The sequence below is a fragment of the Pelophylax lessonae genome (assembly GCF_965119305.1).
Source record: "Pelophylax lessonae genome assembly, chromosome: 3".
NCBI classification, from domain to species: domain Eukaryota; kingdom Metazoa; phylum Chordata; class Amphibia; order Anura; family Ranidae; genus Pelophylax; species Pelophylax lessonae.
Window position 1 is genome coordinate 73,632,386 of NC_138770.1, and position 27,562 is coordinate 73,659,947.

The 27,562-nt window shown below is 45.2% G+C and overlaps 1 protein-coding gene across 2 annotated transcripts in view; it reads left to right on the top strand.

The window, feature by feature from the left end:
* The first annotated feature begins 390 nt into the window (after nucleotides 1-390).
* Nucleotides 391-27,562, top strand: part of SLC5A6 (solute carrier family 5 member 6) — a 98,006-nt gene continuing 70,834 nt past the window's right edge. For both annotated transcript variants that reach the window (XM_082251769.1, XM_082251770.1), the window contains exons 1-2: nucleotides 391-944; nucleotides 22,850-22,915. In XM_082251769.1, the coding sequence (XP_082107895.1) occupies nucleotides 615-944; nucleotides 22,850-22,915 (396 nt within the window). In that variant the 5' untranslated portion in view covers nucleotides 391-614. The remainder of the gene's footprint in view (nucleotides 945-22,849; nucleotides 22,916-27,562) is intronic.

Sequence of the window (27,562 nt, forward strand, 5' to 3'; positions counted from 1 at the left end):
GATAACCTATTGATTTTGATGGGATAACTCAAAAGGCAATGAAAGGAGATGTTTTATGGGTGACTTCAAAAAGCCTGACGTTACCTGGAATTCTCAAACTGCAATTCCAAGCAGGAGCAGGGAGGCAATTACAAGTTCTCCGCTTTTTGTGAAATCCCCTTGGTCTCTGTCCACCATGTGGCATATTTTTCTTGCCCAATGTGAACATCATGCTATAGTCATGGACTTCATCCTCTATGGGATCATATAACTTTTCTCCTAACTGTGGAGGTTGAAGCATTAACCACTTTATAATCCTGTAACTGGTTAAAATCTGACTTTCCTCTGTTTTCTTACAGGTTTACTAAGGATTAAAAGATTAAGCCGGGATTAGATATTTATGTTGCTGTGGTTCTTTCACACGGCAGAAATGTTTCAAGATGACTGTTGGAAACCAAAGCAGAGGACCTTCTAATTGCATCTTCTTCACAAATTGTGAGGACACTCAAATTCGGCTTCAGTAGAATCCTAAAGGCAAAATGAATGAGCAAACGTAGGACTTCTGGAAGAACATTGAAAAAAAAAAACCCAACAGACAGTGACTGTGTAGCTGGTATCGCAGTCTAGAATCCACCATGAAGTTTGGTACGGTGGATTACATTATATTCGCGCTGCTCCTTATCCTGTCCTCGGCCATAGGGCTCTACTATGCCTTGAGTGGAGGAAAACAGCGCACCACACAAGAGTTTCTGCTGGCCAACCGGAGTATGGGCTTCTTCCCGGTAGCCTTGTCACTTCTGGCTACGTTCCAGTCTGCTGTGGCCATTCTTGGGGTGCCATCGGAGATGTATCGCTTTGGGACAGAGTACTGGTTCCTTGGCTGCTCCTACATCCTCGGACTGCTAATTCCTGCATACATCTTCATCCCGGTTTTCTATCGGTTGCGGCTTACCAGCACCTATGAGGTAAGGAGACAAAGAGTACATTCTCTTTTTATAAGGGCCAGTTCATGCCTATGTGGTTTTTTTGTTTTTTTTTTTTGCTTTGGCATATGTTTTGTCCCCGTTCACACTGGGGCGACCTGTGAGGCGACCTGGTCGCCGTAGGTCGCCTTCCATAGGGAAGCTGCGGACCCGTTCTAATAGGAGCGACACAAGTCGCTCCGACTTAGAAAAAGGGTCCGGAGCTTCTTTGGGGCGACCCGGAGTGACCGTCATAGACTTCAATGTTATGAAGTCCGTGCCGGCCACTCCGAGGTCGCGGCGCGCTGCTCGCACCGCGACCTCGGAGGTCGCCCCCCCCAAGTCGGATCGCCCCAGTGTGAACGGGGCCTTTCTGTTTTATATTTTTATTTTTTTATGCATTATTGCATGTTGTTTGAATTTAACATTTGATCAGGTAATATACAATAGTATAGTGTCACCACAGGATGGCCATTGTGGAACCCATTTATGCTGATTGTGCCACGTCCTAATTAACAAATTTGGAAAAGATATACTATTGCTAGAAGCATGGACTTTCCCGGCACAGAAATATGACACTCATGTCGTAAAAATATTATATAATTTTATTAGAAAAATAGTTAAAAAATAATAATACAAATATATCAAACAAATAATAGCCGGTTCACATAGGCGCGACCTGTGAAGTCGCGGTGCACAGCTCGCACCGCGACCTCGGAGAGGCATGCACGGACTTCATATCATTGAAGTCAATGCAGGTCGCTCCAGGTCGCCCCGAAGAAGCTCAGGACCCTTTTTCTAAGTCGCAGCGACTTGTGTCGCTCCTATTGGAACAGGTCCTGTACTATTCTATGGCAGGCGACTTGTCAGGCGACCAGGTCTCCTGACAAGTCGCCCCAGTGTGAACGGGGTCTAAGAATACAATCAAGACATATTTAAGAATAGATCATTTATATAAACATTACAGTGGTAGAGTGTGGATAACTCTTAATCACTACTCGGGTGTACCGATACCATACAGGACTATTACTCAAACAGAGATTATGATATGCGCCGATATGTATCCGGTGACGAGGGAACCACTGAAGAATACATTTTTTCTCTACATGTTTTGCGGTAAATATAACTCTTCTTCAGGAGAATATATTGAGCTATAATATCAACAAAAGATCAATACATGATGTGTAGACACCAGTAATAATAGGTCACAATTTTTTGGAACTCGTTTACACAGTTTGCATTGCAGTGCGGAGTGGCCAGACACCAGCGCTCCAGGGTTTGCTCATTGATGGGGAGTCATTTTTGTATATCCAGAAGGGATGAAGACAGTCCAGCCAACAATTGTCTGGGATATATAGATATGTGTTTAACACTTTATGGTAGCAGGTCTCCAACTCTGTCCAAGAGGTTAGGGTACTGTAGCTCCACCACTCTAAAGACATCGATTTAATTGCTGGATGATCAATGGATACAGAGGTTTTTTGAGGCTGTGTGTGCGGCTTTTAATCCATAGGATACATGGGGCACCAATATTGTATTGGAGTCATATAGACCCTTGTATCAAACGTGTCTTGTTAACTCATTTCCACAGAGCCTGGGTATGATATGTCCCTGTAGTCAGCCGAGCAGGGACACATCATACCCAGGTTGATCAGGTAACTCCAAAGTCTATGCAAATTACTTTATTAATACATAACCGTGATTATAAAAAAGGGGCTTACGTGTTTCGTCAGAAAGCCTTGGTTACAGCCTGACTACATTAATAAATGTTGTATTGTGTGTTGGTGGGAATGGGAGCACATATTAATGCATGAAAAAGTACATGGCATTTCCCATCGAAAGGACCTTACGACCCATATCTTGCACCCCTTTTCACTGGGGAAGTGAAATGCTCACCTGCGGCGAGAGAGCGACACATACAAGCATGTCCATTTTGGTGATCCTATTCTGCCAGCTATAGAAGTGCAGGTGTGACAGGGATGTAAATTTGCTTGAACAAGGTTGTTGGAAATGGGCGTTAAAGCCGAATTAAACCTAGATAGATAGATAGATAGATAGATAGATAGATAGATAGATAGATAGATAGATAGATAGATAGATAGATAGATAGATAGATAGATAGATTAGATAGATATCTCTATATAATAATATGGGTAAAGAAAAAATAAAATTGGTAAAAAAGGGGTACATCAGGCAGTGGGCTTGCTACAAAGATAATATAGTAGAAACTTGATAAATTGACAGTAAATTATTGTAAATTGGTACAAGCAGCCCATTGCCAAAAGCATAACTAACAGGGGAAACAAAGGGGGAAAATGGGACTTTGTGTGAAGTGTGTGAACAAGCGGTTGGTAATAAGAATGGTAAATATACCATGCCACTCTTATTACCAACCGCTTGTTCACACACTTCACACAAAGTCCCATTCCCCCCCCCCCCTTTTTTTATTTGTTTCCCCTGTTAGTTATGCTTTTTGGCAATGGGCTGCTTGTACCAATTTACAATAATTTACTGTCAATTTATCAAGTTTCTACTATGTTATCTTTGTAGCAAGCCCACTGCCTGATGTACCCCTTTTTTACCAATTTTTCCTTTCTATCTATCTATCTATCTATCTATCTATCTATCTATCTATCTATCTATCTATCTATCTATCTATCTATCTATCTATCTCTCTATCTCTCTATCTCTCTATCTCTCTATCTCTCTATCTCTCTATCTCTCTATCTCTCTATCTCTCTATATATCTATCTCTCTATATATCTATCTCTCTATATATATCTATCTCTCTATATATATCTATCTCTCTATATATCTATCTCTCTATATATCTATCTCTCCCCATGAGCAGAGCCTCATGTAAAGTTCCACCTTCCAAACTTTTTCTTCAACTTTCTATTGCGAATTAAACCCAAAAGCAAACGCCTATTATACTGCAGCTTATCAATCCTTTTGATATGGTGGCTGCATTAAGCTGGCCATAGATTATGCAATTTTCTTCAGTAAAACCAGCCTGCCCATAGGTGGATCGAAATTTTAGTCCGTTCCTGCTGAACTGGACATATTCCAATCAGTCTATGGCTGTTTTTTTTTTTTTTTGGGGCTTTCTTTTATTTACCTGGTGATCTGGGCAGTAAAGGCTCATGCGCACTATAAGAAAATTGGGCGAACATTTTCGTCCAAAGAATTTTAGTACGTACAGAATAGTACTGTAGTTCTGTACAAATGGTATGTACAGAACTTTCTACAGACGATTACGAATTTTCGTACGAAAAATTCTCAAAGGGACAAACTCCAAAACTTTTTCCCGTATTTTCGTTTAATTTGTATCGTTTTCTTACAATTTTTGTACAAGAAAAATCAGAAAAGAGAGACTGCGCATGATCGGAAACAATAAAAAAAAAAAAAAAAAAGCCTTTGTCGTATGAGAATTTTCGTACGAATTTTCATTCATCGGTTCCAATTTGCTGTGAAACAACGAGGAAAATCGGGACGATCGTTCGCCCGATTTTTCTTATAGTGTGTACCCCATTTTAGTCTGTTGCTTTGCAACAGAGCGAGCTGTCCTGCAGATGTAGCCATTAGAGGGTTGAGACGAATTTATTTACCGCTGATAGGGGTGCTTACAATGAGCAGCTTTTATGTAAAATGTTTATCCCAATAGGAAATCGTTTGAATAGTTTGCTGTAATTGTTTAAAAAGTGTTAGACCCCTGGTTGTTCTAGCTTAAAGCTATTTCAGTTCTAATTTTTACTTATGGTTTCCTCTCTATATTCCGGGACAAGGTCCTCCAGCGCCCAGGGAAAAGATGGCAAACTGCCCCCCCCTTCCCTTAGGGTTAGAGTCAAAGTGCCCCCATCCCTGCAATAAACCATTGTACCCAGGGCAGCCGGCCCTGCAATCTCGAACTGCTGGGCAGATGTTTACTTGCCATCCACATTTCCAAACTGCTATGATTAGGTCTGTAAGGCCCCTTTTACACTTGTGCGACCTAAATGTCGCACGATTTACCACGATTTTGAATGAACTTGAAGCAATGCCTGTGTAATCTTGAAGTCTATGGACCGCAAAATGCATCAAAGTTGGGCCAGAGTAGTGCAGGGACTACTTTTAAAGTTGCACAGATATGAATGGTGCTCATTGGAAATCATGGAGTACGACTTGTCATGCGACAAGTCGCACAAGTGTGAAAGGGGCCTAAGAGTTGATATTTCGCTGTGTAAATTTGCATTTTGGAAGAAGGTTGTATACCCTGTTCAAGGCTTGTCTCCATGGACTATCTATGCTGTTAATCACCCGATTAACAGCATTATTGGTTCCTCCAGTAGCCTACTCTGCTTTCACTTTTAGGTTTGTAAAACTTGCAAAAATGCAATTATTAAAAAAATAAAATCTGTTAGTTGGAGTTTGGCTTCAATTTTGTAAGTGTATGTAAATCTACTAGTACATGGAACGCTCCCCTACCCCAGACTGACAATGCTGCTGTACGGAGATGTCTCTGTAGCTCCTTCATCCAGAGTGGGGGTGTTGTATCACAGGAGGGGTTACTGGCCACATCACTGGGTGAAAACGCCTAAACAAAGAACAGCAAACTAATGCAGCTACCACCTCTGATTGATTGGTAAGCTGCATAATATTACATTTTCGGGTTTGGGTTTAATACCACTTTTTCAATTGCTTTAGAAAAGTAGACCATGGCCTCTTGGAGAGCTTTTGAAAAACCCTTAAAGAGGAAGTAAACCGTGCAAATGTTTTTTTTTAAACTGCAAAGTAAAGGCATATTGTGCTAGTATGTACGAGCGCATTATGAAATACTTTAAGCTTAGTACGAAGCTCTGGCAAACGTGTCCATCTTCACCCAGTCTTCCTTCGGGTTCGTGTCGTCTGGCCGCACTGTGAAGACGTCACTCCTGTGCATGCGTATGGGAGTCACAGACCGCGGCATGGATCTATGAAGCGATGGCACAGGTATACCGTCCCTTCAGAGCACATGCGCCGGTGACATCACCAGCTGCATGCAGTGTGAAGATTTCCTAAACCGTGAAGTTAGAAGATATTCGTACTACCTACAGGTAAACCTTATTATAGGCTGGATAAATCAAAAAACAAAAGTACAGGTACGCCGCTATGGTAGAAACGAACCACACCTATAGCCGCTCCCATCAAAACAAGTACTCAAAAAACTTGTGAAGTACAAATAAGTGTAAACAAAGTGTTGCGCTATTCAGGTGTGTTAATAAAAGAATCTCATAAAAAAAAAAAAAAAATTATATCACAATGTGAACAAAGGTGTGATCAGAAATATTAAATTTTCTAACTCCTGACTGTGAAACCCTAAAAAATTATGAAAATGTTAAAAAAAATTATTGGGGGGAAAAAAAAAAAAAAATAAAGTCAAAAAGTTTGTCCATTCATCAATCTTGTCTTGTGCTTTCATCTCTTAAGTCAACAAAGTATAAGTCATTATATATATATATATATATATATATATATATATATATATATATATAATAAATTATATATATATAATAAATTATATATATATAATATATATATATATATATATATATATATATATATATATATAAATATACATTCTACAAAATCTTCCAATCACTTTGGTGAATCCTCATGTCACAAGATATGCAAAAGAAAAGAAAATACAGATATAGTGTAATATGTCAAATCAATCAGTAAACCATGCTATAACAAATCACAGGTGTGTGCAAAAACAAACGTGCCATAAAATAAATTGGTGCCACAAGAATGTGCAAGGAAAGCTTTAACTGCACATTCCTGTGGCACTAATTTATTTTATGGCACGTTTGTTTTGTTTTTTTGTTACACAGGAGCAGACCTGCCCACTGGGCAAGTGCCCGGTCTGCCCTAATGGCCAGTCCGAGCCTGGTACCCGTACGTCCCTGGATTTCATTGATTATACTGGGATAATGCCTTCACCTACATGCATCATCCTGGTATTGTTTGCAGTCGGCGATCCCCTTTTTAGGAAGAGGTGATCTGAGTAGCTAATTAGCCACTTGATCACTTCTGCGGGTGGCAAAATGGGGTCCCACCCCATCCCGCCGCTTCTCCGCTCCCATCGCGGAGGCCTCCCGGCAATGCGGCCGGTGATGATGGCTGCCTGGGAAAGGGAGAGGAATTGACGTCGTTCCCCTCTCTCTGTAACCCTTGAAACCGGGAGCGACGAGTATTTGCCACTTCTGGTTCCGGTTCCCCCCCATTGTTTACCTGGCCACCAGCGGCCAGAGAAGCAGCCAATCGGACCGATCTCGGTTTGTTCAGCTGCATGGGGAGCCAGAGGAACGATCTGGGGTCTAAGGCCCCTTTCACACTTATGCGACGCAATTTTGAAAGCAATGGCAGGGCTATATGCCTCAAAACGCATTAAAATCATGGCAAAGTAGTGCAGGAACTACTTTGAAGTCGGTGCGACTTCAAAACGCACTGATATGAATGGGGCTCATTGAAAATAATGGAAAACAACTTGTCATGCGATTTTGCGGTCCAAAATCGCGGGACAAGTCGCACTAGTGTGAATGGGGCCTCATAGACTCCAAATCTCTCAATAAAGAGGATCTGTTAAGGCCCATGTTGTTCATCCCTTGTTATAGCAATAAAGTTTGAAAGTTTGTACAAATAAAGTGTAAAAAAATAAATTAATGATAAAATTTGAATAAAATAAATTAAAAAAACAAAATTTAAAGTGCCTCTGTCCCACTGTGTTCACGCACAAATGCGAACGTATACGTTACGCATATGTAAACTGGTTGCACCACATGTGAGGTATTGTCGCGAACGCCAGAGTGAGCACAATAATTCTAGCTCAAGACCTCCTGCGTAACTCTAAACTGGTAACCCGTAAAGCCGTTTAAAGCCTTGCCTATGGAGAATTTTAAGCACTGTAGTTTACCGCCATTCCACGGCAGACATAATTTTAAAGCATGACATGTTGGGTTTCTATTTACTCGGTGTAACGTCCTCTTTGACATTCTACAAAAAGATTGGGCTAACTTTACTGGTTTTTTTTTTTTTTTTTTTTTTTTTTTTCTTATTCATGAATGTGTTTTTTTTTTTTTTTTTTTTTTTCCCCAAAAATTGTTTGAAAAAGAGGTGCACAAATACCACGCGACATAAAAAATTGCAACACACACTATTTTCTATAGGGTCTCTGCTAAAAAAAAATTCTAGCAAAAAAAAAAAAAAGTTTTTACATGTAGGCGCGAAGTGTCGGGATAGGGTTGGGAAGGAGGTAGTTAAGGTTTTTGCCAAGGTTTCAATGCCAGATAGGTTTTTAGCTTTTTTCATGCTGCAAAGTAATTCCAGTATTAAATCTTCTAAATACCTCAATAAGTCAAATGCAGGGAGACTTGAGGATTACAAAGACTTTATTTTTTTGTTTGATGTGAAGTCAAGAAGTCTGCGAATCAAACACATTATTGCTTTAATTATTTTACTTTTCTTTTGGTCATTTATGCTGAGGTCGAACAAAACTGGTGAAGGATTTAGGATTCTGATAAAACTATATTAAAAAGACTAAACACTAATTGTTAGCGGTCATATCGATGTTTGTTTGTTTTTCAGCCGCAGTGACAAGATTCAAAGGAGCAGAACATTTTTCTCAAATAGATTTCAGACCGTGTCTGTGTGTTTCCTTCCATAAAGTCCTCTCACTCCAAAATCGAATGTTAAAAGAAAACATAACTTTAATGTACTTTTGAATGGCATTTGTCAAGTCATCGAATGTACTGAGAATTTTCATACGAATGTACAAACTAGTCTATGGCTAGCTTTACAAAGTCTTTTTAAGAAACGACCACCCAAAATGTTGCCAACTTTTAAATAGTTCACCCAAAAGTGATAGAGATGGATGGATATATATATATATATATATATATATATATATATATATATATATATATATATATATATATATATATATATATATATAGTATGTATGTAATGTGTGTGTATATATTAGAGCTGCATGATTCTGGATAAAATGACAATCACAATTTTTTTACTTAGATTAAAGATCACGATTCTCGACGTAACGCCTTTCACATTATACAAAAAAATTTGGCCAATTTTACTGTGTTTTTTTTTATGTATTAAAGTGTATTTTTTCCCAAAAAACTGCGTTTGAAAGATTTCTGCGCAAATACAATGGGACATAAAAGTTTGCAATGATCGCCATTTCATTCTCTAGGGTCTCTGCTAAAATTAATAAGTGCGTGTGTGTGTGTGTGTGTGTGTTTTGGGAGTTCTAAGTAATTTTCTAGCAAAAGATACTGATTTTAACTTGTAAACAATAGGTGTCAGAAAAAGTCTTTAGGAGGTTAAACTGCTCTGTCTCGTTTCACACATACATGCAATGCGGGAAGCCTGCGAATCCACTGCGGGTTCCCGCATCGCATTCAAATTGCAGGCAGTTCACACTGCCATATGCCAATCACTAGGGGTGTCAGTACAAAGTTAACGACACCCCCAGATAAGGTCGCATATCGCATTGCGAACTGTCAGTTCGGACATGAATTGGATCTAGGTGTGAACAACCATGCCCTTCGTTTCTGCTGCAGACCCAAAAAAAAAGGGTCCTGTGTGAGTTGTGTCCGAATTGGATGCAGTGGCTGAATTTGCATCGCACAGACATCGCATTTGATTTGTAGAGCAGTGCGCTCCGAATCACATGTGATGTCTGACATTGCACTAATGTGAACCGGGGCTTACAGACGGAAGTTCATTCTTTTGATCTAAAAGAACAAATGATACATTGTAAAGCATCGTGTTTAGAGTCCATTCACACTAGCGCGACTTGTCAGGCGACCAAGTCGCCTGACAAGTCGCGGTGGGTCGCTCGCCATTGAGTAGTACAGGACCTGTGCTAATAGGAGCGATACAAGTCGCTCCGACTTTGAAAAAGGGTCCTGTACTACTTTGGGGTGACCTGGAGGCGACCTGCATAGACTTCCATTATATGAAGTCCATGCAAGGCTTGCCGAAGTCGCAGTGCACGCTGTGCACTGCGACTTCACAGGTCGCCCCACAAAATCGTGTCGCGCCAGTCTGAATGGGCTCTTTATAGTTATCTAATAAGGTTTTTTTTTTTTTTTTTTTTTTTTTTATTTTAAAGTAAGGCCTCTTCACACGGAGCGGACCGTATTTCGATCCACTCCGGCACTTTTTTTTTTACGGACACAAGTGTCATCCGGTCCGTATGTCCGCATATCCCAACCGTTTGCAGATGATAAACGGACATAATGTATGTCTATGGGATTGCGGATGACACTGCTGACATCCGATTTTGCGTCCTTTTTTAAACAGAAGGAAAATAGGGTTCTGTTCCGTTCCAAAAAACAGAACTGAAAGGACGCAAATCGGATGTCAGCGGATGACAATCCGCTGACATCCGTAATCCCATTGCCATGCGTTATGTCTGTATATCACCCGCAAACGGATGGGGAGATATACGGACATACAGAGCGCTCGTGTGAAAGAGGCCTTAGAATGTCATCAAGAAGTTAATTTTTATTTCAGTAATTCAATTCAATACTTGGTCAGGGCTCCTTTTGCATGCATTACTGCATCAATGCAGCATGGAGGCGATCAGCCTGTGGCACTGCTGAGGTTTTATGGAAGGTTGCTTTGATAGCGGTCTTCATCTGCATTGTTGGGTCTGGTGTCTCTTATCTTCCTCTTGACAATACCCCACAGATTCTCTATGGGGTTTAGGTCAGGCGAGTTTGTTGGCCAATCAAGCACAGTGATACCATGGTCATTAAACCAGGTATTGGTAGTTTTGGCAGTGTGGGCAGGTGCCAAGTCCTGCTGGAAATGAAATCCGCATCTCCATAAAGCTGGTCAGCAGAGGGAAGCATTAAGTACTCTAGAATTTCCTGGTAGACGGCTGAGCTGACTTTGGAGTTGATAAAACACTGTGGACCAACACCAGCAGATGACATGGCTCCCCCAAATCATTACTGACTGTGGAGAATTTTGCATTTCATTTGGAAATCGAGGCGTCAGAGTCTGGAGGAAGAGTGGAGAGGCACAGAATCCAAATTGCATGAGGTGCAGTGTGAAGATTCCACAGTCAGTGATGATTTGGGGAACCATGTCTTCTGCTGGTGTTGGTCCACTGTGTTTTATCAAGTCGGCAAGGGCCGGTTTAAAAGCCTTGGTATTGATATGAAAATACGTTCCGGCTCACTTTTAAAAGATTGAGACAAATCTTCAACAGTTGTGCATACATTTAACTATACATGGGGTTTTTTTTACTAAAGGCAAATCCACTGTGCACTACAAGTTCCCTTGGAAGTGCAGTCGCTGTAGATCTGAGGGGGACATGCAAGGAAAATAAAAAACAGCATTTCTCTATCGCTCATTGACAGACGTAGTCCTCGGTGATACAGCACCTTCGGGTTATGTTGCCTCCACAGGAGTAGGACTAGACAGGAAATAAAATGCTCTGGCCACACCCTAGGGGCAGTCCCAGAGGGTATATCCTCTCTCTCTCTGCCTCAGCAAATCAGTTTTTTTCTGTCTAGTCAGGAGTAAGGACCTAGATACCTTGCTGGGATCTTCGGTCCTGGCAGGATTTTTTTCTTAGAAAATAATTTTTTAAGACAGCTTTTTTTCTCCAGTGTTCCTGTGAGATCTTCAAGCAAGAAAGCTGAACTGGGCGACGGGCTGGATGTTGAGATCCAGTGGTCACCCCAGTTCAGCCTACGAGCGCGTGCAGGCCATAGCTCCGCGCTGGGTCGGCCGCGACATAGTCCCACTGGACGGGGACTGACCCTGCGAGTTAAACGTCTCGCTGAAACGCCAAAGACCATGAGTCACGGCGCCCGTATTGGTCGACAGCCCTCCTACCTCGGTGGAGAGGGGTACTGTCAGGAGTTGGCGCCCGCCTGGTTCCGGTATGGTGAGTAGTATGTTCCCCCTTTCCCCCTGACGGGTCTTGTGGTGAACGCGGGCCCCTCTCTGTAATGGTAAGGATGGTTTCCCCTCTATCCTACAACATGTCACAGATCCCCCTAATTGAGTGTGATTTTTGTGTACAAGAAGCCAGGAGGCTTGGTTTGGGAGCTGACAATCTAATTGTAAAGATGTGTAAATGATTGTAGTCAGTGGCAGTACTAGAACTTTACTGTGATAGTATAAGGTATCCTACCTGTCAGTAGCCACAGGGCGATGTCTATACATGTATACTGCATTCCAGATCATTCCTCCAGCTAAGCAGCGGACCGCATACGGCCCGCTAGGGTCCGGTACCTCCGACCACGCTGACCACCATGAGGGTGAAGGGTTGTGAGGCCGAGATCCTTCTGCAGACATGCCGCTATTCTGTGCAGGCCGCCGCCATTGTCTGGTAGATCGCACGAGGCCGCCATTTTGGTGTAGCCTCGTGTCTCCAGCATGGGGGCGGCCATGTTTGAGGTGACTCAAACACCTCATGGAGCGAGGGGGAGGAGCCGGCAGGCGTGTTAAGGGGCGGAGCCGCCTCTTTTACCCAGGAAATAGGGCCAAAGACTTCCTGTCTGTAACAAGACAAGCACTGAGCAAGCTGATGAAAACTTCTGTGCATCAGGGATGAGCCTTGGGGTCTGTCTCTCTCTCTGTGGGGTCCAAAAAGGCAGGTAACACTGAGGGGCGCTGTTGCGACTGGGGGACACAAAAAAAAAAAAAAAGTTTTTTTTTTTTTACTTTGTCATTTTTTGTCGCTGGCAAGTGTCTTGTATAATCATTGACCCTGCCGCATAGGTATCCCCACCTGATCCCCTCAAGGTGGCCGCAGGACCCTCCAGTACCCCACTTGTTTTTAATGCATTATCGGCAATTTTGGAGTCTTTGGTATCCCGGGTGGAGGTGGCCTGTCAGGGACGGGGGTCAAGTAGCGACCCCCGCCTACCCCTATTGTTTATCAGATACTTCAGATACGGATTCGGAACTGGTCAATGCAGTTGCAGGTCCCTCTTAGGGGGCTGTTGTCTCAGGTAATATCTCCTCAGCAGTGAGGAGCACGTTTCTGCCTCAGCCATAGCACAAGAGTGGTGGATGCACTAGTTGTGTCCGTCCGGGAAACCTTTAGTCTTGAGGTTACACCGGCAGAGGTAGCTGAGACTGAGATTGCTTTTTGGTACTTGTTAGCCTACCAAAAGGGCGAAGGATTTTCCTTTACCCAAATGGGGTCCTTTTGAAACGAACCCCTGTTATTTCCAAACGCATGGCTAGGTGCTATCCGTTTGAGGAATTCCTCTTTATAGGATAGACGGTACCACCTGCTGTCTTGCCACAGACTGTTAGGATAAAAAGACCTTGTAACTAACGAGGACCTTCCTTTTCTGCTCATATAGAGTTGTTCGTTCCGCGAGGGCGGGCGATAAGGCGAAACCCTCCAAAGCCCCTTTAGAGGGGTTTCAAAGGGCGCTGGTCGGGTAAACAAAGAGTCCGGCTCAGCCAAGCCTGAAGAATATAGCCTGATGCGCCCCTACCCATCTCTGGGGTGGGGGGGGGATGTCTTCACCGGTTTCTGGAGGACACAGGATCGAGTTTCGATCACTTCCACCGGTGCGATTCTGCCCTTCTAACATTGAACGGTTTCAGGGGTTCTATTCGAACCTATTCACAATGCCCAGGAAAGAGGGCAAGGTGCGTCCAAATCTGGACTTGGGAAGAAATAGAGTCCATCCGTACAGTGGTGGCCTCCCTGCATAAAAGAGATTTCCTGGCGTCCATAGACATATAGGATGCCTATCTTTATATCCCCATCATCGCAGGACATCAGCGTTTTTTCGCTTTCCCAAAGATCATCCCTGGTTCCCACCAGGAGACTGAACTATCTGGGCCTAAGGTTGGATACATCCTGGGCAAGAGAGTTTCTCCTTGCTGGGAAACTCCAGAAGGTTCAGTCAACGATTCGGAGGTTGCTGTCCGTCAATTGGCTGGGACTGATGGTGGCCTTCTTAGAGGCAGTACCGTATACCCAGTCTCATACCCGAATTCTCCTGAAGGAGATTCTTTTTTAATGGAATCAGAATTCCGATTCCCTGGACAATCGGATCCGGTTGAGCGAGCGGACCAGGAAGTCTCCGATGCTCAACCAGGGGAAGTCATTTCTTCCGATAGTATCCAGATTACCAATAAGGGTATCGGAACTGAGAGCGATCAGATTTTGTCTGATTTACTGGATCGAGCAGCTCTAGAGCAGCCCTATTCGGATCCAATCGCATATGGCCTCTTCATCCAGAGGTTTTTTCCCTAGCTGTCCCTTCATTGGGACATCCCGGATGTGGATCTGTTGGCACCTTGGCCTAACAGGAAGGTGCGGAGGTTTGTAGCTCGCGCCACGATCCTCTAGCGGACGCAGCAGAAACGCTGATCGCCCCGTGGGGGCAGTATCAGCTACGGCATGCCTTCCATCCTCTCAAGTTGCTGCGGGAACTTCTTCGCAGGATAGAGGTGGAGGGAATTCCAGTTATTCTGGAAATTCTGGATTGACCTCGTCAAGCCTGGTACGCCGAATTGGCGAGGCTAGTCGCGGACGCTCCTTGGAGACTTCCTCTCAGGGAGGATTTGCGGTCTCAGGGACCGATCTTCCATCTTGCTTTACAGTCGCTGGCTTAATGGCCTGGCCATTGAGACCCAGGTACTGAAGGACAAGGGAGTGTCAGCTTCAGTTATTCCTACCTCCAGTTAAAGCAAGGAAAGCGACTTCCAGCACATGGAAGTCTAATATTGCATGGTGTGAATCTATTGGATTTCCCCCACAGACCTATTCGGTGACCCGAATTTTGGTCTGTCTGCAACAAGGGGTTGAGCAGAAACTATCCTTGAGCACGATCAAGGGTCAGGTTTTCGGCGTTAGCAATCTTCTTTCAAGAAACCTTTGGCTAATCATTCCTTGGTGCCGAATTTCATCCAGGGGGTGCGACATCTGGCTCCGCCAGTGCGCGCACCCTTACCGCCTGGTATCTTAATTTAGTGTGGTCGGTTCTTCAGAAACTTCTCTTTGAAGATATTAGGGAGATTCCCTTGCTTACATTCCCAGAAGGTGGCCTTCTTGGTGGCCATTACTTCTCTACACAGGGTGTCAGAACTGGCCGCATTATCCTGTCGTTCCCCAGATCTGGTGGTTCATAGGGATAAGGTGGTTCTTCTTCCGAATCCATCCTTCCTTCCTAAAGTGGTTTTCGTAAGACGGACTCACTTTTTGTGATCACGGATAGCCCTTGAAGGGGGTTGCCTGTGTCTGCCGCGACCATATCTACATGGATCAGTCAAACGGTGGTACAGGCTTATTCTATTAAGGGTCGGAATCCTCCGTTCCCTGTTAGGGCGCACTTCACTCGAGCGCTCAGTACTTCCTGGGCCTTTCGCCATCAGGCGTCAGTGGTCCAGGTATGTAAAGCGGCCACCTGGTCGTCGGTACATACCTTTACAAAATTTTATAAAATTGATGTGATGGCATCGGCGGATGCCTCATTTGGCCGCAAGGTTTTGCAGGCCGCAATTTGAGGAGACCGGTGGTCTACCTCGAGGGTTTTTTTCTGTTTGAAAATTTTTTTGTTGAGTCTCATCATTAAGGATGAGCATTGTAAACTTCTAGTTGGCACCGGTTGGGCCTTCTAGATTTGGATTTGATTTCCATTTTCCCACCCCTCATTTGTGATACTGCTCTGGGACTTCCCGAAGGTGCTGTATCACCGAGGACTACGTCTGTCAATGAGCGATAGAGAAAAATGGATTTTTGTAAAATCTTACCGTAAAATCCTTTTCTCTTAGCTCATTGACAGACGTAGTACCCGCCCCTCTGTTTTTTTGAGTTGGGTTGGGTTAAATTCTCTAAAGACTGCTTTTATGACATAACTGATTTGCTGAGGCAGAGAGAGAGAGGATATACCCTCTGGGACTGCCCCTAGGGTGTGGCCAGAGCATTTTATTTCCTGTCTAGTCCTACTCCTGTGGAGGCAACATAACCCGAAGGTGCTGTATCACCGAGGACTATGTCTGTCAATGAGCTAAGAGAAAAGGATTTTACGGTAAGATTTTACAAAAATCCATTTTTTTGCTTGCACAGGATTGGATGATAAAAATCAGCAGAGCTTCCCCTCATTTCAGATCTACAGTGACTGCACTTGTAGTGCACAGTGGATTTGCGTTTAGTAAATCAACCCCATACTATATTAAATCACGTCTAATTTTTTTTTTTTTTTTTTGGAAAGCCCAGTTTTTCATACTTGTTGTTATGAGTAATATCCCCTATATCCCCATACCCTTAATAAATAAAATTATATGCCTTTGTACTATCTCCAAATCTCCTATGTCCTTCTTGCAGTATGGTATCCAAAACTGTACGAGACATTCAAGGTACGGCCATATAAGTGGTTTATACGGCATCAGTGCTTTACTTGCTTTTTTTTTATTTATGCACCGGAAGATTTTATTTACTCATGTAGATGCAGCTTTACATTTATTGCTGCTGCTTGGCATTCTCTTAACCACTATTCTAAAACCTTTCTTTATTAACGCACATTGATAAGATTGTTATATCTGAGGTGGTTTACTTTTTAAAATATATAAAAAAAAAAAAAAACTTCTCTTTTTGTTCATTGACGGACACAGCTCTTCATCTTCATGACCGTAGGGTTATGTTACCCCCCTACAGGAGTAGGACACTAGGCTGGGAAAAGCTTGAGCATGCTTATGGGGCAGTCCCTGGGGGTATACTCCCACTTCCTGCTATAGGTATTCATTTTTTTCTGCCTAGTCAGGAATAAGGACTTATTTCCTTGCTGGGATCTCTGGTCCTAGCTATTTTTTATGTTTTTTCCTTCTTTTATTATTTTGTTCCTGTGAGAATCTTCTATCTACTGCCGGACTGGGCAACTAACTGGATAATCTAGATCCTTAGGGTCCCCCTAGTCTGACCAGTGAGCTCATGCAGACCGCGGCTCCGCGATCAGCGTCAACGATATAGCCCCACTGGACAGGGGCTGGCCTGTGGGTTAAACTTCTTGCGAGGGCGCATACAAACTGGCTTCAGCCTGAGTCACAGCGTTTCCTCCTGGCCGACAACACCCACATTACGATGGCGCAGTGTCCTTTCCGGAGCAGTGCTCACCCTGTTCCAGGTTTGGTAAGTACCTGTTACCCCTGGCAGGTTTTGGGGCGGAGGTGGGGTCCTCCCTTTAATGGTTGGACTCCCGGGTTCCCCTCCTTCCCAATCGCGTTATCTCCCCCCCCCCCCCCAGCTCCGTGGTCTCTGTGGCCCCCATGTGCTCATGACGTCCAGACGAAGCTACACAAGAAAGGCGAAACGCGTTGACGTCATTGCCCGGCGGCACACCCTTCATCACTCCAACCAAGCATCGGACGCCCTGAGCGACCAGGAGAGCGGAAATTAAAGGCGGCACATGGAAGACGGCGGCGACAAACGGCGGAGGCGGATGCACTGCTCCACAGATTATCAGCAAAGGTAAACCAAGCACTTGATATACAGGGGTGAAGAAACGGCTTCATGCCGTCAGAGCAAACACCCTCCATGCAAACCGTACTGAACCGACACACAAGCGCGGTCAGCGGAAAACCTAGAGATAGCTCTGCCTAGTCCCCAGCACTACTGAATATCTTCCATACAAGAGCAAATCTACCAAATAGGGGTGAAGACACGGTGATTAACCGTCAATGAGTTAGACACCATTGTCATACCATTGTTTAGTCCCCGGAGAGGTAGACATATTCCTGCTCCTAATAGGACAAAGGAAGTCTGTGCTTGGATATAAATTAACTTTCATTTTATATCTGTGGAGCAACATCCGACCACCTAGGGGTGAAACAACGGTACTACAACCGTCAGTGATCAAGGCATCAATACATGATCACTGCAAAAATCCCCAACCAAGCCATATAACCATATGGAATGTTATATCACCATATAAGGAAATTATAAACTGTCATCCTATCCCCCCCCGATAACTTTCACAGCAGCACACCTTTCATAACCGCCTTATCTATATATACCACGGTTAGTGGCTTTCCTGGAGCAAATCAGATAACATTAACTACCCACACACAGCTACCAATCCAAATCGGCGTACGATTGTACTTTAAGGAGTCTCTTCAAGAAATCTTATTGATAAAGCACTTGACTGTATATTTATACTAATTGAAGTAATATAAGCTCAAGCCGGCCGGTTTTTTGTCACTTTATGTTTATGTATATGTCTTGTCTGTCTTGTTTCTCGTTTTTGCACTGATTGTATCTATCCAACGATTTTATTGCACGGTTGTTACTATACCCTATAAATTTATTAATAAAATATCTATGTTCTCTTTACATAGAGCCTGATATGTCATTTGCTGACTAACTAACCTCCTTTTCTCTGTGGCCTATACAGAAATACCTTGTTCCCATGTGCTCATCAGCCCACCCCCTCCCCCCTGGAGCGGACATACCTTTTAATACCTTTCTTAGGTGAATTGGGGTGCGGCAGGGGGGGTGAGAGCGTGCCACCGGCACCCAAAATGATCACTCCTTGAGGGGGATGGGCCTGGAGGGGGTGCCTGTTTGGGCCCCTCTCCATGTTGGGACCGTTTTTTTCCACCCGGGGGACCCCCAGGAGTTGCGTGGTGCTGCCATTTCCTTGTAGCCTTGTTTGCTACAGATCGGCAGCCATATTTGTGTAGCATCGGTGACCATTTTCCTATAGTTTCTTATTGAAAATAGCGGCTATGTTTTTGGAGCTTAGATGGCAGTTCGGCGGTGGGAAGTCCTCGGCCTCTAGTGCTAATAACCAGACATGCCTTTTACTGATCGCCACTTGCTGTGAGCTGTCCGTTGATGGTGAGTGCCTGGGGCTCCCTCTCCCTCTTGCTGCTATACAGGGGTAGTGCTGTGCTGGGCCTTGTGGTGCGAACAATGCAGTGGGGAGTCCCTTACAGTGTGTTTTTACACTTGTGGTGCAGATTACCTCTCCAATCATGGAGTCACTGAAACACGTTTCACCAACTGATCCACTCTGAGAATGCCAGGCCCTCCAGGGCCCCACAACTGGGTGCACTGACGGCAGTCCTGGAGTCCTTGGTGTCCAAAGGGGATTTGGTCCTGGGCGAACGGGCTACCAAAAAGCGTCCCCCGCCTTTACCTACTTCCTCTGTCTCTTCAAATCCAGGGTCTGATTTGGCCACCCCGGATACCAGTTACCCTTCGGGGTCTGCGTCCACGCACCCTGCATGCTCAGATAGTGAGGATGATTCCTCTAGCCGCACGTGAAAAGGCGCTAGTGGATGCACTGATTTGTATTGGTGCGGGAAACCTTACATTTGGAAGATGCAACTATTGCAGCATCAGAGGCGCAGGTCATCTTTGGCACCCACAAGTCCTCCAAAGCGGCAAGGGTGTTCCCCTTTCCTGCCTTCTTTGGCGATATTGTTTCAAAACAGTGGGTTTGGGATGTTTGGCTTCATGGATGAACCTCGCAAGGGGCTGGCTGCTTCTGCTGCGACCATTTCCAGATGGATCAGACAGACTGTGGTTCAGGCTTATTCTATTAAGGGTCAGGTTCCTCCTTTACCTGTCAGGGCGCACTCTACTAGGGCGCTTAGTGCCTCCTGGGCCTTCTGTCATCAGGCGTCAGTGGTGCAAGTTTGCAAAGCGACCACTTGGTTGTCTGTGTACACATTCACAAGGTTTTATAAGGTAGATGTGTTGGCATCTCCGAATGCTTCTTTTGGCCGCAAAATTTTGCAGGCTGCTGTTTAGAGGATTTGTCCTCTTTGAGGGTGTTTTTTTCAGGTGAGCTCCAGTTGTTCTCAGTTGAGCTCCATGTTACCTGGTTGTCTGTTTTAACCTTTTTGGGAAGTTTGTGTTCTGCTGTTCCCACCCCCCATGTTTGATACTTCTTTGGAAGTCCCTACGGTCATGAAGATGAAGAGCTGTGTCCGCCAATGAAAGAAAGAGAAAATGGGATTTTTGACTTGCTGTAAAAACTATTTCTCTGATGTTCATTGACAGACACAGCACCCACCCCTCTTTGGAGATGTTTTTTTTTTTTTTTTCTGACACGGCTTGTTACAAAACTTAATACCTATAGCAGGAAGTGGGAGTATACCCCCAGGGACTGCCCCATAGGCGTTCTCAAGCTTTTCTCTGCCTAGTGTCCTACTCCTGTAGGGGGCAGCATATAACCCTACGGTCAGGAAGATGAAGAGCTTTCTGTCAATGAACATCCGAGAAATGGATTTTACGGTAAGTCAAAAATCTCATCTTTATATGGTTCCCATTTAAGCAAATCTGTCCATTCTTTAAAGAGGTTTTTAAGGTAACCATGCCAAGGTGCAGCACCTAGTGATGCCTGGTAATCCTGACATGTTGGTCTACAAACCCATTCCTGTGTTCCCCGTTGGGCCTGCCTGGATCCTAGGCCTATTCTGTACATGGGACCTTGACTTTCATAAGCTCTGCCGATTCCCAATCCTATGGTTCTTCGGCTGAGTGTCAAACCCTGGAGTCACTCTTTCCTGCTTAAACTCCAGCATTTTATTAGTGTGATGACATCTGGAGGGAGGATGGGGCCTAATTTGGACCTACTTCAAGGGGTTCTGGGTACAGTCTGGGCCCTTGGATCTATGGGGCTCCACTGTGATAGAGGAACCATCTTGAACACTGCTACTTCTTGTACTTCAATGCAGGTACCTGAGACAAGTCAGGCCCAGTTTAAAGTGTATCCCACTTTTGCAGTCAAATTTGAGTAAAGCGTATCCCACTTTTGCAGTCAAATTTGAGAAATTCACACTGTTTTGTTTCTCCTTTCACACATCATGCCTAAATAAAATGTTTCCAGAGTAGTCTTCCAGGACAGCCCCCCCTTCCCCAGGACAGCGAACACATTGTGTGATTCTGATTTAAATGGCAGCCCTCCAGGCACACACCTCAATTTTCTTGTTTACTTTGTTCAGAGGAGATGCATTGTCTTGGAGTCTTTTTCAAATTCTACAAACGAACTGTAAAAAACCCACAGGAGGGAGCAACCACCTCGTTCATTACCTTTGTGCAGTTTATTAAATCCACAAGGACAAATGGATACTCACTTGCCCTAGGAGCAAGTGGCCGAAAGGGTGACGCATTCCGGCAGACATGACCCCCGAAACACGTCAGCCATTTGCTCCTAAGCCAAGTCTCATTGTGTCCGAGCTGGAGCAGATCAGTTTTGCTTGATGTTTCTTCGCATGTGAGTATCCGTTTGTCTTTGTGGATTTATTGAACTTATCAATGGGAATTCATGAAGTGGTTGCGCCCTCCTGTGTGTTTTTTTGCAGTTCGTTTGGGGGACTTCCTGGTCGGTGGAGGACTGCACGCTTGATTGGCATAGTGAAAGGAAGCAAGATTGAAGATCTCAGTTTTTGGTTTAGCACTGCAGTGTTTTGTAGATAACCTCTTTCAAATCCTAATTTTTGAGAAGAAGACATGTCTCGGGGAAGATTCAGGAAGAAGATCTGGGATCACGACTGTGCTGAAGGATCCCCTCACTTTTTTGTTTCTTGTGGTCACAGTATCCCTCCTCGATATGGGTAGGAGGTGCTCCCTTCCCCTTCAGTATCTGATGAGGGTCAGTACCAGCAATGGCGTCCGATCCTGTAATGATTCTTTCACTGTGGGCTGTGCACTGTGAGCACCTGCTCCGGTTGGGCCTTCCGCTGTCACTGGGAGGTGTCGCCAGGCAGCGAGGTGAGTGAAGCCTACTCCCCCCTGCTGGATGTCTGGGGACGTTTCCTTTTGGTGGAAGGATCCACAGGAACTGGAAATGATGCTGGGCTTCACTTCCTGGAGGAACTACGCTGTCGCTGGGCACTAGTGTTTCTGACAGGGAAGGAACCAATCCTGGTTCCTTTTTAGTGGCAGGAAAGCGCAGCAATGGCTGCCAGGGACAGCTATGGGGCAAGCTTTAGATGTTTCTCAGGAGGAGGTGTCATGACTGACTGCAAGGTTTTTTGAACAAAGTTATGCCTCGTACACACGCAACGATTATCGGCCGACCGATCGTCCGACTTTTGTCCAGAGTGGTGTTTTGTTGGTTGGAATATGCCTAGACTGCACACGAATTTTCTCGGCCAACAAAAATCTACTTCAGAAGTGATGTCATGTGCTGGTTTACTTTCCGTGTGTTTTTTCTTCTCTGAGCATGCCTAGTCTTGCTCATCAGATTTTTGTCTGCCGAAATCTGTACTGACTGACGGAAAATGGGCCGTTGTGTTGACGGCCAACAAAAATTTTATAGCCTGCACACCTGATTTTTTTCGGCCGAAAAGTCGGAGTCGGTTGTCGGAAGCATCATACTAACAAGCCGAAAAACGGCCGATCGGACGTTGGCCAAAAATTCACGGCCAATTATCGACGCGTGTGTACGGGGCTTTATAGTGAGCCTGTCCAGGGTCTTAACCTACAGTGAAGGAAGCCCAGCCTCTACACATTTAACACTTTGTTAGGACAGACCGTGTTCAAATTTAGTTAAAACTGATAATAAAGATCTGCCTGCTCAGTACAGACAGGATTAATGATGGCAAATACAGCTGCTCAGCCCCCTCATAAACAAAGAGAACTACCCAGGATTTTTCCAGAATAGAGCCTCTAAAAACGGTAAGCTGCTATTTTTAATTATTTTATTTTAAGTTATGCTATGTGGATAGGCACATGTTACAGATATAATGTAGGTGTTATCTCAATATGAATGCAAAAGTGGAAAACCAATTTAAGCTGCAACTAACCAAAGTGCAATCATTTTTGTTTTGCTTCAGCTTTAGCTTCCCCTAAATTATTTTTCAATCCAGTTATCATGCCTTCTATGTAAAAGTTTCCTGTTTTCTGACATTACTGTCTCTCCCACATGCAGTACCTGGAGCTACGGTTCAATAAAGCGGTGCGAATCTGCGGAACCATTACCTTCATATTTCAGATGGTGAGTGTTTGTTTTTTCAGCATTCCGGTCAAGCAGTTGTCATTCTTTTCCTGCAATCCCAGGTTCCTTTATTCCAAGTACCATTCAGTCTTCTCAGTGCAGCCAGTGACCAGCATCGGATCAATTGTGCCGCTGACAGGTGATTTATTGTCTCGTGTAGATATGAAATTTCTAAATTTAGAGTCGGTTCACACTGGGGCGACACGACTCTGTACTACTTCGGGGGCGACTTGTGCATTCCCATGCACCACGACTTCGGAGCGACTTACATGGACTTCACATAATGGAAGTCTATGCAAGTCGCTCCGAGGTCGCCTTGAAGTTGTACAGGACCCTTTTTCTAAGTCGGAGCGACTTGTGTCGCTCCTATTAGAACGGGTCCTGTAGCGGTCAATGGACCGCGAGGGAGCGCGACTTGTCAGGCTGACAAGTCGTCTGACAAGTCGCGCTAGTGTGGACTGGCTCTTACACTGAAGCAAAGTGTTTATTTCTCTAGCGCTCATCGACAGACGTAGTCCTCGGTGATACACCACCTTCGGGTTATGTTACCTCCGCAGGAGCAGGACTAGACAGGAAATTAAAAAGCTCTGGCCACACCCTAGGGGCAGTCCCAGAGGGTATATCCTCTCTCTCTCTGCCTCAGCAAATCAGTTATTTTCTGTCTAGTTAGGAGTAAGGACCTAGACACCTTGCTGGGATCTTAGGTCCTGGCAAGAATTTTTTCTTAAAGGATTTTTTTAGACAGCTTTTTCTCCAGTGTTCCTGTGAGATCTTCAAGCAAGAAAGCTGAACTGGGCGACGGGCTGGATGTTGAGATCCGGTGGTCACCCCAGTTCAGCCTACGAGCGCGTGCAGGCCATAGCTCCGCGCTGGGTCGGCCGCGACAAAGTCCCATTAAAAGGACTGAACCCGCGAGTTAAACGTCTCGCTGAAACGCCAAAGACCATGAGTCACGGCGTTCGTATCGGTCGACAGCCCTCCCGCCCCGGTGGAGAGGGGTACTGTCAGGAGTTGGTGCCCGCCTGGTTCCGGTATGGTGAGTAGTATGTTCCCCCTTTCCCTCTGACGGGTTTTGTGGTGAACGCGGGCCCCTCTCGGTATGGTAAGAAAGAGTCCTTTCTATCCTATAACATGTCACAGATCCTCCTACTTTGAGTGTGATTTTTTGTGTACAAAAAGCCAGGAGGCTTGGTTTGGGAGCTAACAATCTATTGTATACATGTTTAAAAGATGTAATCTGTGGCATTCTGGGAATCTTATGGGTTAAGTATAAGCTACCTACCAGTCAGAAGCCACGGACATGTAGACTGCCTTCCAAATCAGATCTCCAGCTATTAGCAGGCCTCCCGAACGGCCATGCGGTCCGCCAGGGGCCGATATCGCCAACCACGCCATTTCCCCAGGCAGAGACAGTGTTGTGTGCAGCACACCGACATTCAGCAGGCCGCCGCCATTTTTTCTTGCAGGATCGCACGAGCCGCCATTTTGGCGTAGCCTCGTGTCTCCAGCATGGGGGCGGCCAAGTTTGAGGTGATCCTACACCTCGTGGAGCTTGGGGGAGGCGCCGGAAGGCGTGCAGAGGGGCGGAGCCGCCTCCCTTCTTCCTGGGCAGCCAGCCAAAAGACTTCCTGTTTGTCAAGACAGCGCTGTAAGCTGTTGCAGTTTAACTCTGAGCATCAAGTGGTGAGCCTGGGGGTCTATCTCTCTCTCTCTCGATCGATAGGGATCCCTAAGCAGGTAACACTAAGGGGCTTTTTTGTGGCGCTGGGGGTCATTAAAGAAAAAAAAAAAAAAAAAAAAAGTTTTTTTCTTTACTTTTGAATTATATTATCCAGGAAGTAACTGGAGTTATTATGGACCCTGCCACACATATTCCCCCACCTGTTTCCCTCGAGGGGGCCTCGGGACCCGCCGGTGCACAGAGTCATTTTCAGCAATTTTGGAGTCTATGGTGGCTCGGGTGGAGGCGGCCTGTCAGGGACGGGGGTCAAGGAAGCGACCCCCGCCTACCCCTATACCATCTGACACCTCTGACTCAGATTCAGAGATGGTCACGGCAGTTGCAGGTTCCTCTGCAAGGGCTGTTATCCCAGGTAAAGCCCCCTCAGACAGTGAGGAGGACGCTTCTTCTCTTGCTATAATTCAGGAAGAAGCATTGGTGGACGCACTAGTTGTGGCAGTGCAAGAAACCTTAAAACTTGAGGCTTTACCGGCAGAGGCAACTGAAACAGAGAGGCCTTTTGGGACTAATAAGCCCATCAAGACGGCGAAGGCTTTTCCTGTACCTAAATGTTTTGGTAATCAGATTAAAGGAGAATGGGAGCATTCTAAACGTACCTTTACTATTTCCAAGCGTATTGCTAGACGCTATCCGTTTGAGGAATCCATCATTAAGAAATGGACGGTACCACCAGTCGTGGATCCGCCTATTTCCAGGCTGAATAAAGCCACGGTTATTCCAGTGGAGGACACTTCGTCCTTTAAGGATCCGGTGGATCGAAAGATAGAAGCAGAGTCCCGCACTATCTTTTCTCTGATAGGGTCAGCATTTAGACCAGTAATCGTTATTGGTCTAGTTTCCCAGACACTTACGGAATGGGCGAAGATGGTACGCCAAGATCTTAGGGGAAAAGATATTCCCCAGGAGACATCTGATTTTATGGAACAGATCATACAAGGGCTACGGTTTATCTGTGACGCAGCCTTGGACACTACTCCCCTATTAGGGCATGCATCTAAGTTAGCAGTGATCCTCAGACGTGTGCTGTGGTTAAAATGCTGGTCAGCTGACCTAGGTTCCAAAAAGACCTTGACCAATCTCCCCTTTCAGGGGAATCGTCTATTTGGAGCCAACCTAGATGAAATCATTAAGGATGCCACTGGGGGCAAGAGCACTTTTTTGCCACAGGCTGCAAAAGCTAAGGGACCTCGCAACAAGCGAGGACCTTTCTTTACCGCCCATAAAGGGCGCCCGGCTGGTACTAGCGGGAAAGGCAAGACTCCTCCAGGAGGGTTCAAGAAGGGCTGGTCGGACAAGCAGAGGACCAACCCAGCCAAACCCGAAGCAAAGGAGTACACAGCCTGAAGGTGCGCCCCCACCCGGTTTCAGGGTGGGGGGACGTTTTCACCGGTATTCAGGACATTAGATCGAGCATCAACCACTACTACCGGTGCGATTCTTCCCTTCCAACATTTAAGTACCACAGGAAGCGGTAGTTACCGTTCCCTGAATAGATCTTTTCCTTTACCTTTTCCTAAGATTAGTCCCGATACCTCACAGGAATCGGATCTGATTGACCAGATAGGCCAAGTAGCCTCTAGTCGGGTGACTTCGGTCCCTGAGGTTCAACCAGAAAAGATCACCTTTCCTGATAACTATCAGGTATCTGATAAATGTGTGGGAACAGAAAACGACCAGACTTTCTCGGATGGTCGGGGCCAGATAGCTCTAGGGACGCCTGGTTCAGATCCAATCAGCGCCAGTGGTCCTAGAAATTCTAGGCTGGCCTCCTCAAGCCGGCCTGGCCGACTTGGACATGTTAGTCGCAGACGTTCCGTGGGAACTTCGTCTCAGGGAGTGTCTGTGGTCTCAAGGACCAATTTACCTTCGTGCTTTACAGTCGCTGGTTTTAATGGCCTGGCCATTGAGACCCAAGTACTGAAGGACAGAGGTTTGTCTACTTCAGTCATTCCTACCCTTATTAAAGCAAGGAAAGCGACTTCCAGCAAAGTCTATTATCACACATGGAAGACTTATATTGCGTGGTGCGAATCTTTAGGATTTCCTCCACGTACCTATTCGGTGACTCGAATATTGGCTTTTTTGCAACAAGGGGTTGAGCAGAAGCTAGCCTTGAGCACCATCAAGGGTCAAGTTTCAGCATTAGCAATCTTCTTTCAGAAGCCTTTAGCTACCAAATCCTTGGTGCGGAATTTCATCCAGGGGGTGCGGCACCTGGCTCCTCCAGTCCGCGCGCCCTTACCGCCCTGGGATCTTAATTTGGTTTTGTCGGTTCTACAGAAACCTCCTTTTGAAAACATCAGGGAGATTCCCTTGCTTACTCTATCCCAGAAGGTGGCCTTCTTGGTGGCTATTACTTCTGCTCGCAGGGTGTCAGAACTGGCTGCATTATCATGCCAGTCACCATACCTAGTGATTCATAGGGATAAGGTAGTACTTCATCCTAAGCCATCTTTTCTTCCTAAAGTGGTTTCAGATTTTCATCTGAATGAAGATATTGTACTACCTTCCTTGTGTCCTCAGCCCAAGCATCATCGGGAACATGCGTTGCATTCCTTAGATGTGGTTCGGGCAATCAGGGTATACCTGAAAGCTACGGAATCATTCCGTAAGACGGATTCACTTTTTGTGATCACAGATGGCCCCAGAAAGGGTTTGCCTGCATCTGCCGCGACCATTGCCAAATGGATTAGACAAACGGTGGTACAGGCTTATTCTATTAAGGGTCAGAGTCCTCCGTTCCCTGTTAGGGCGCACTCCACTCGAGCGCTCAGTACTTCCTGGGCCTTTCGCCATCAGGCGTCAGTGGTCCAGGTATGTAAGGCGGCCACCTGGTCGTCGGTACATACCTTTACAAAATTCTATAAAATTGAGGTGACGGCATCGGCGGATGCCTCATTTGGCCG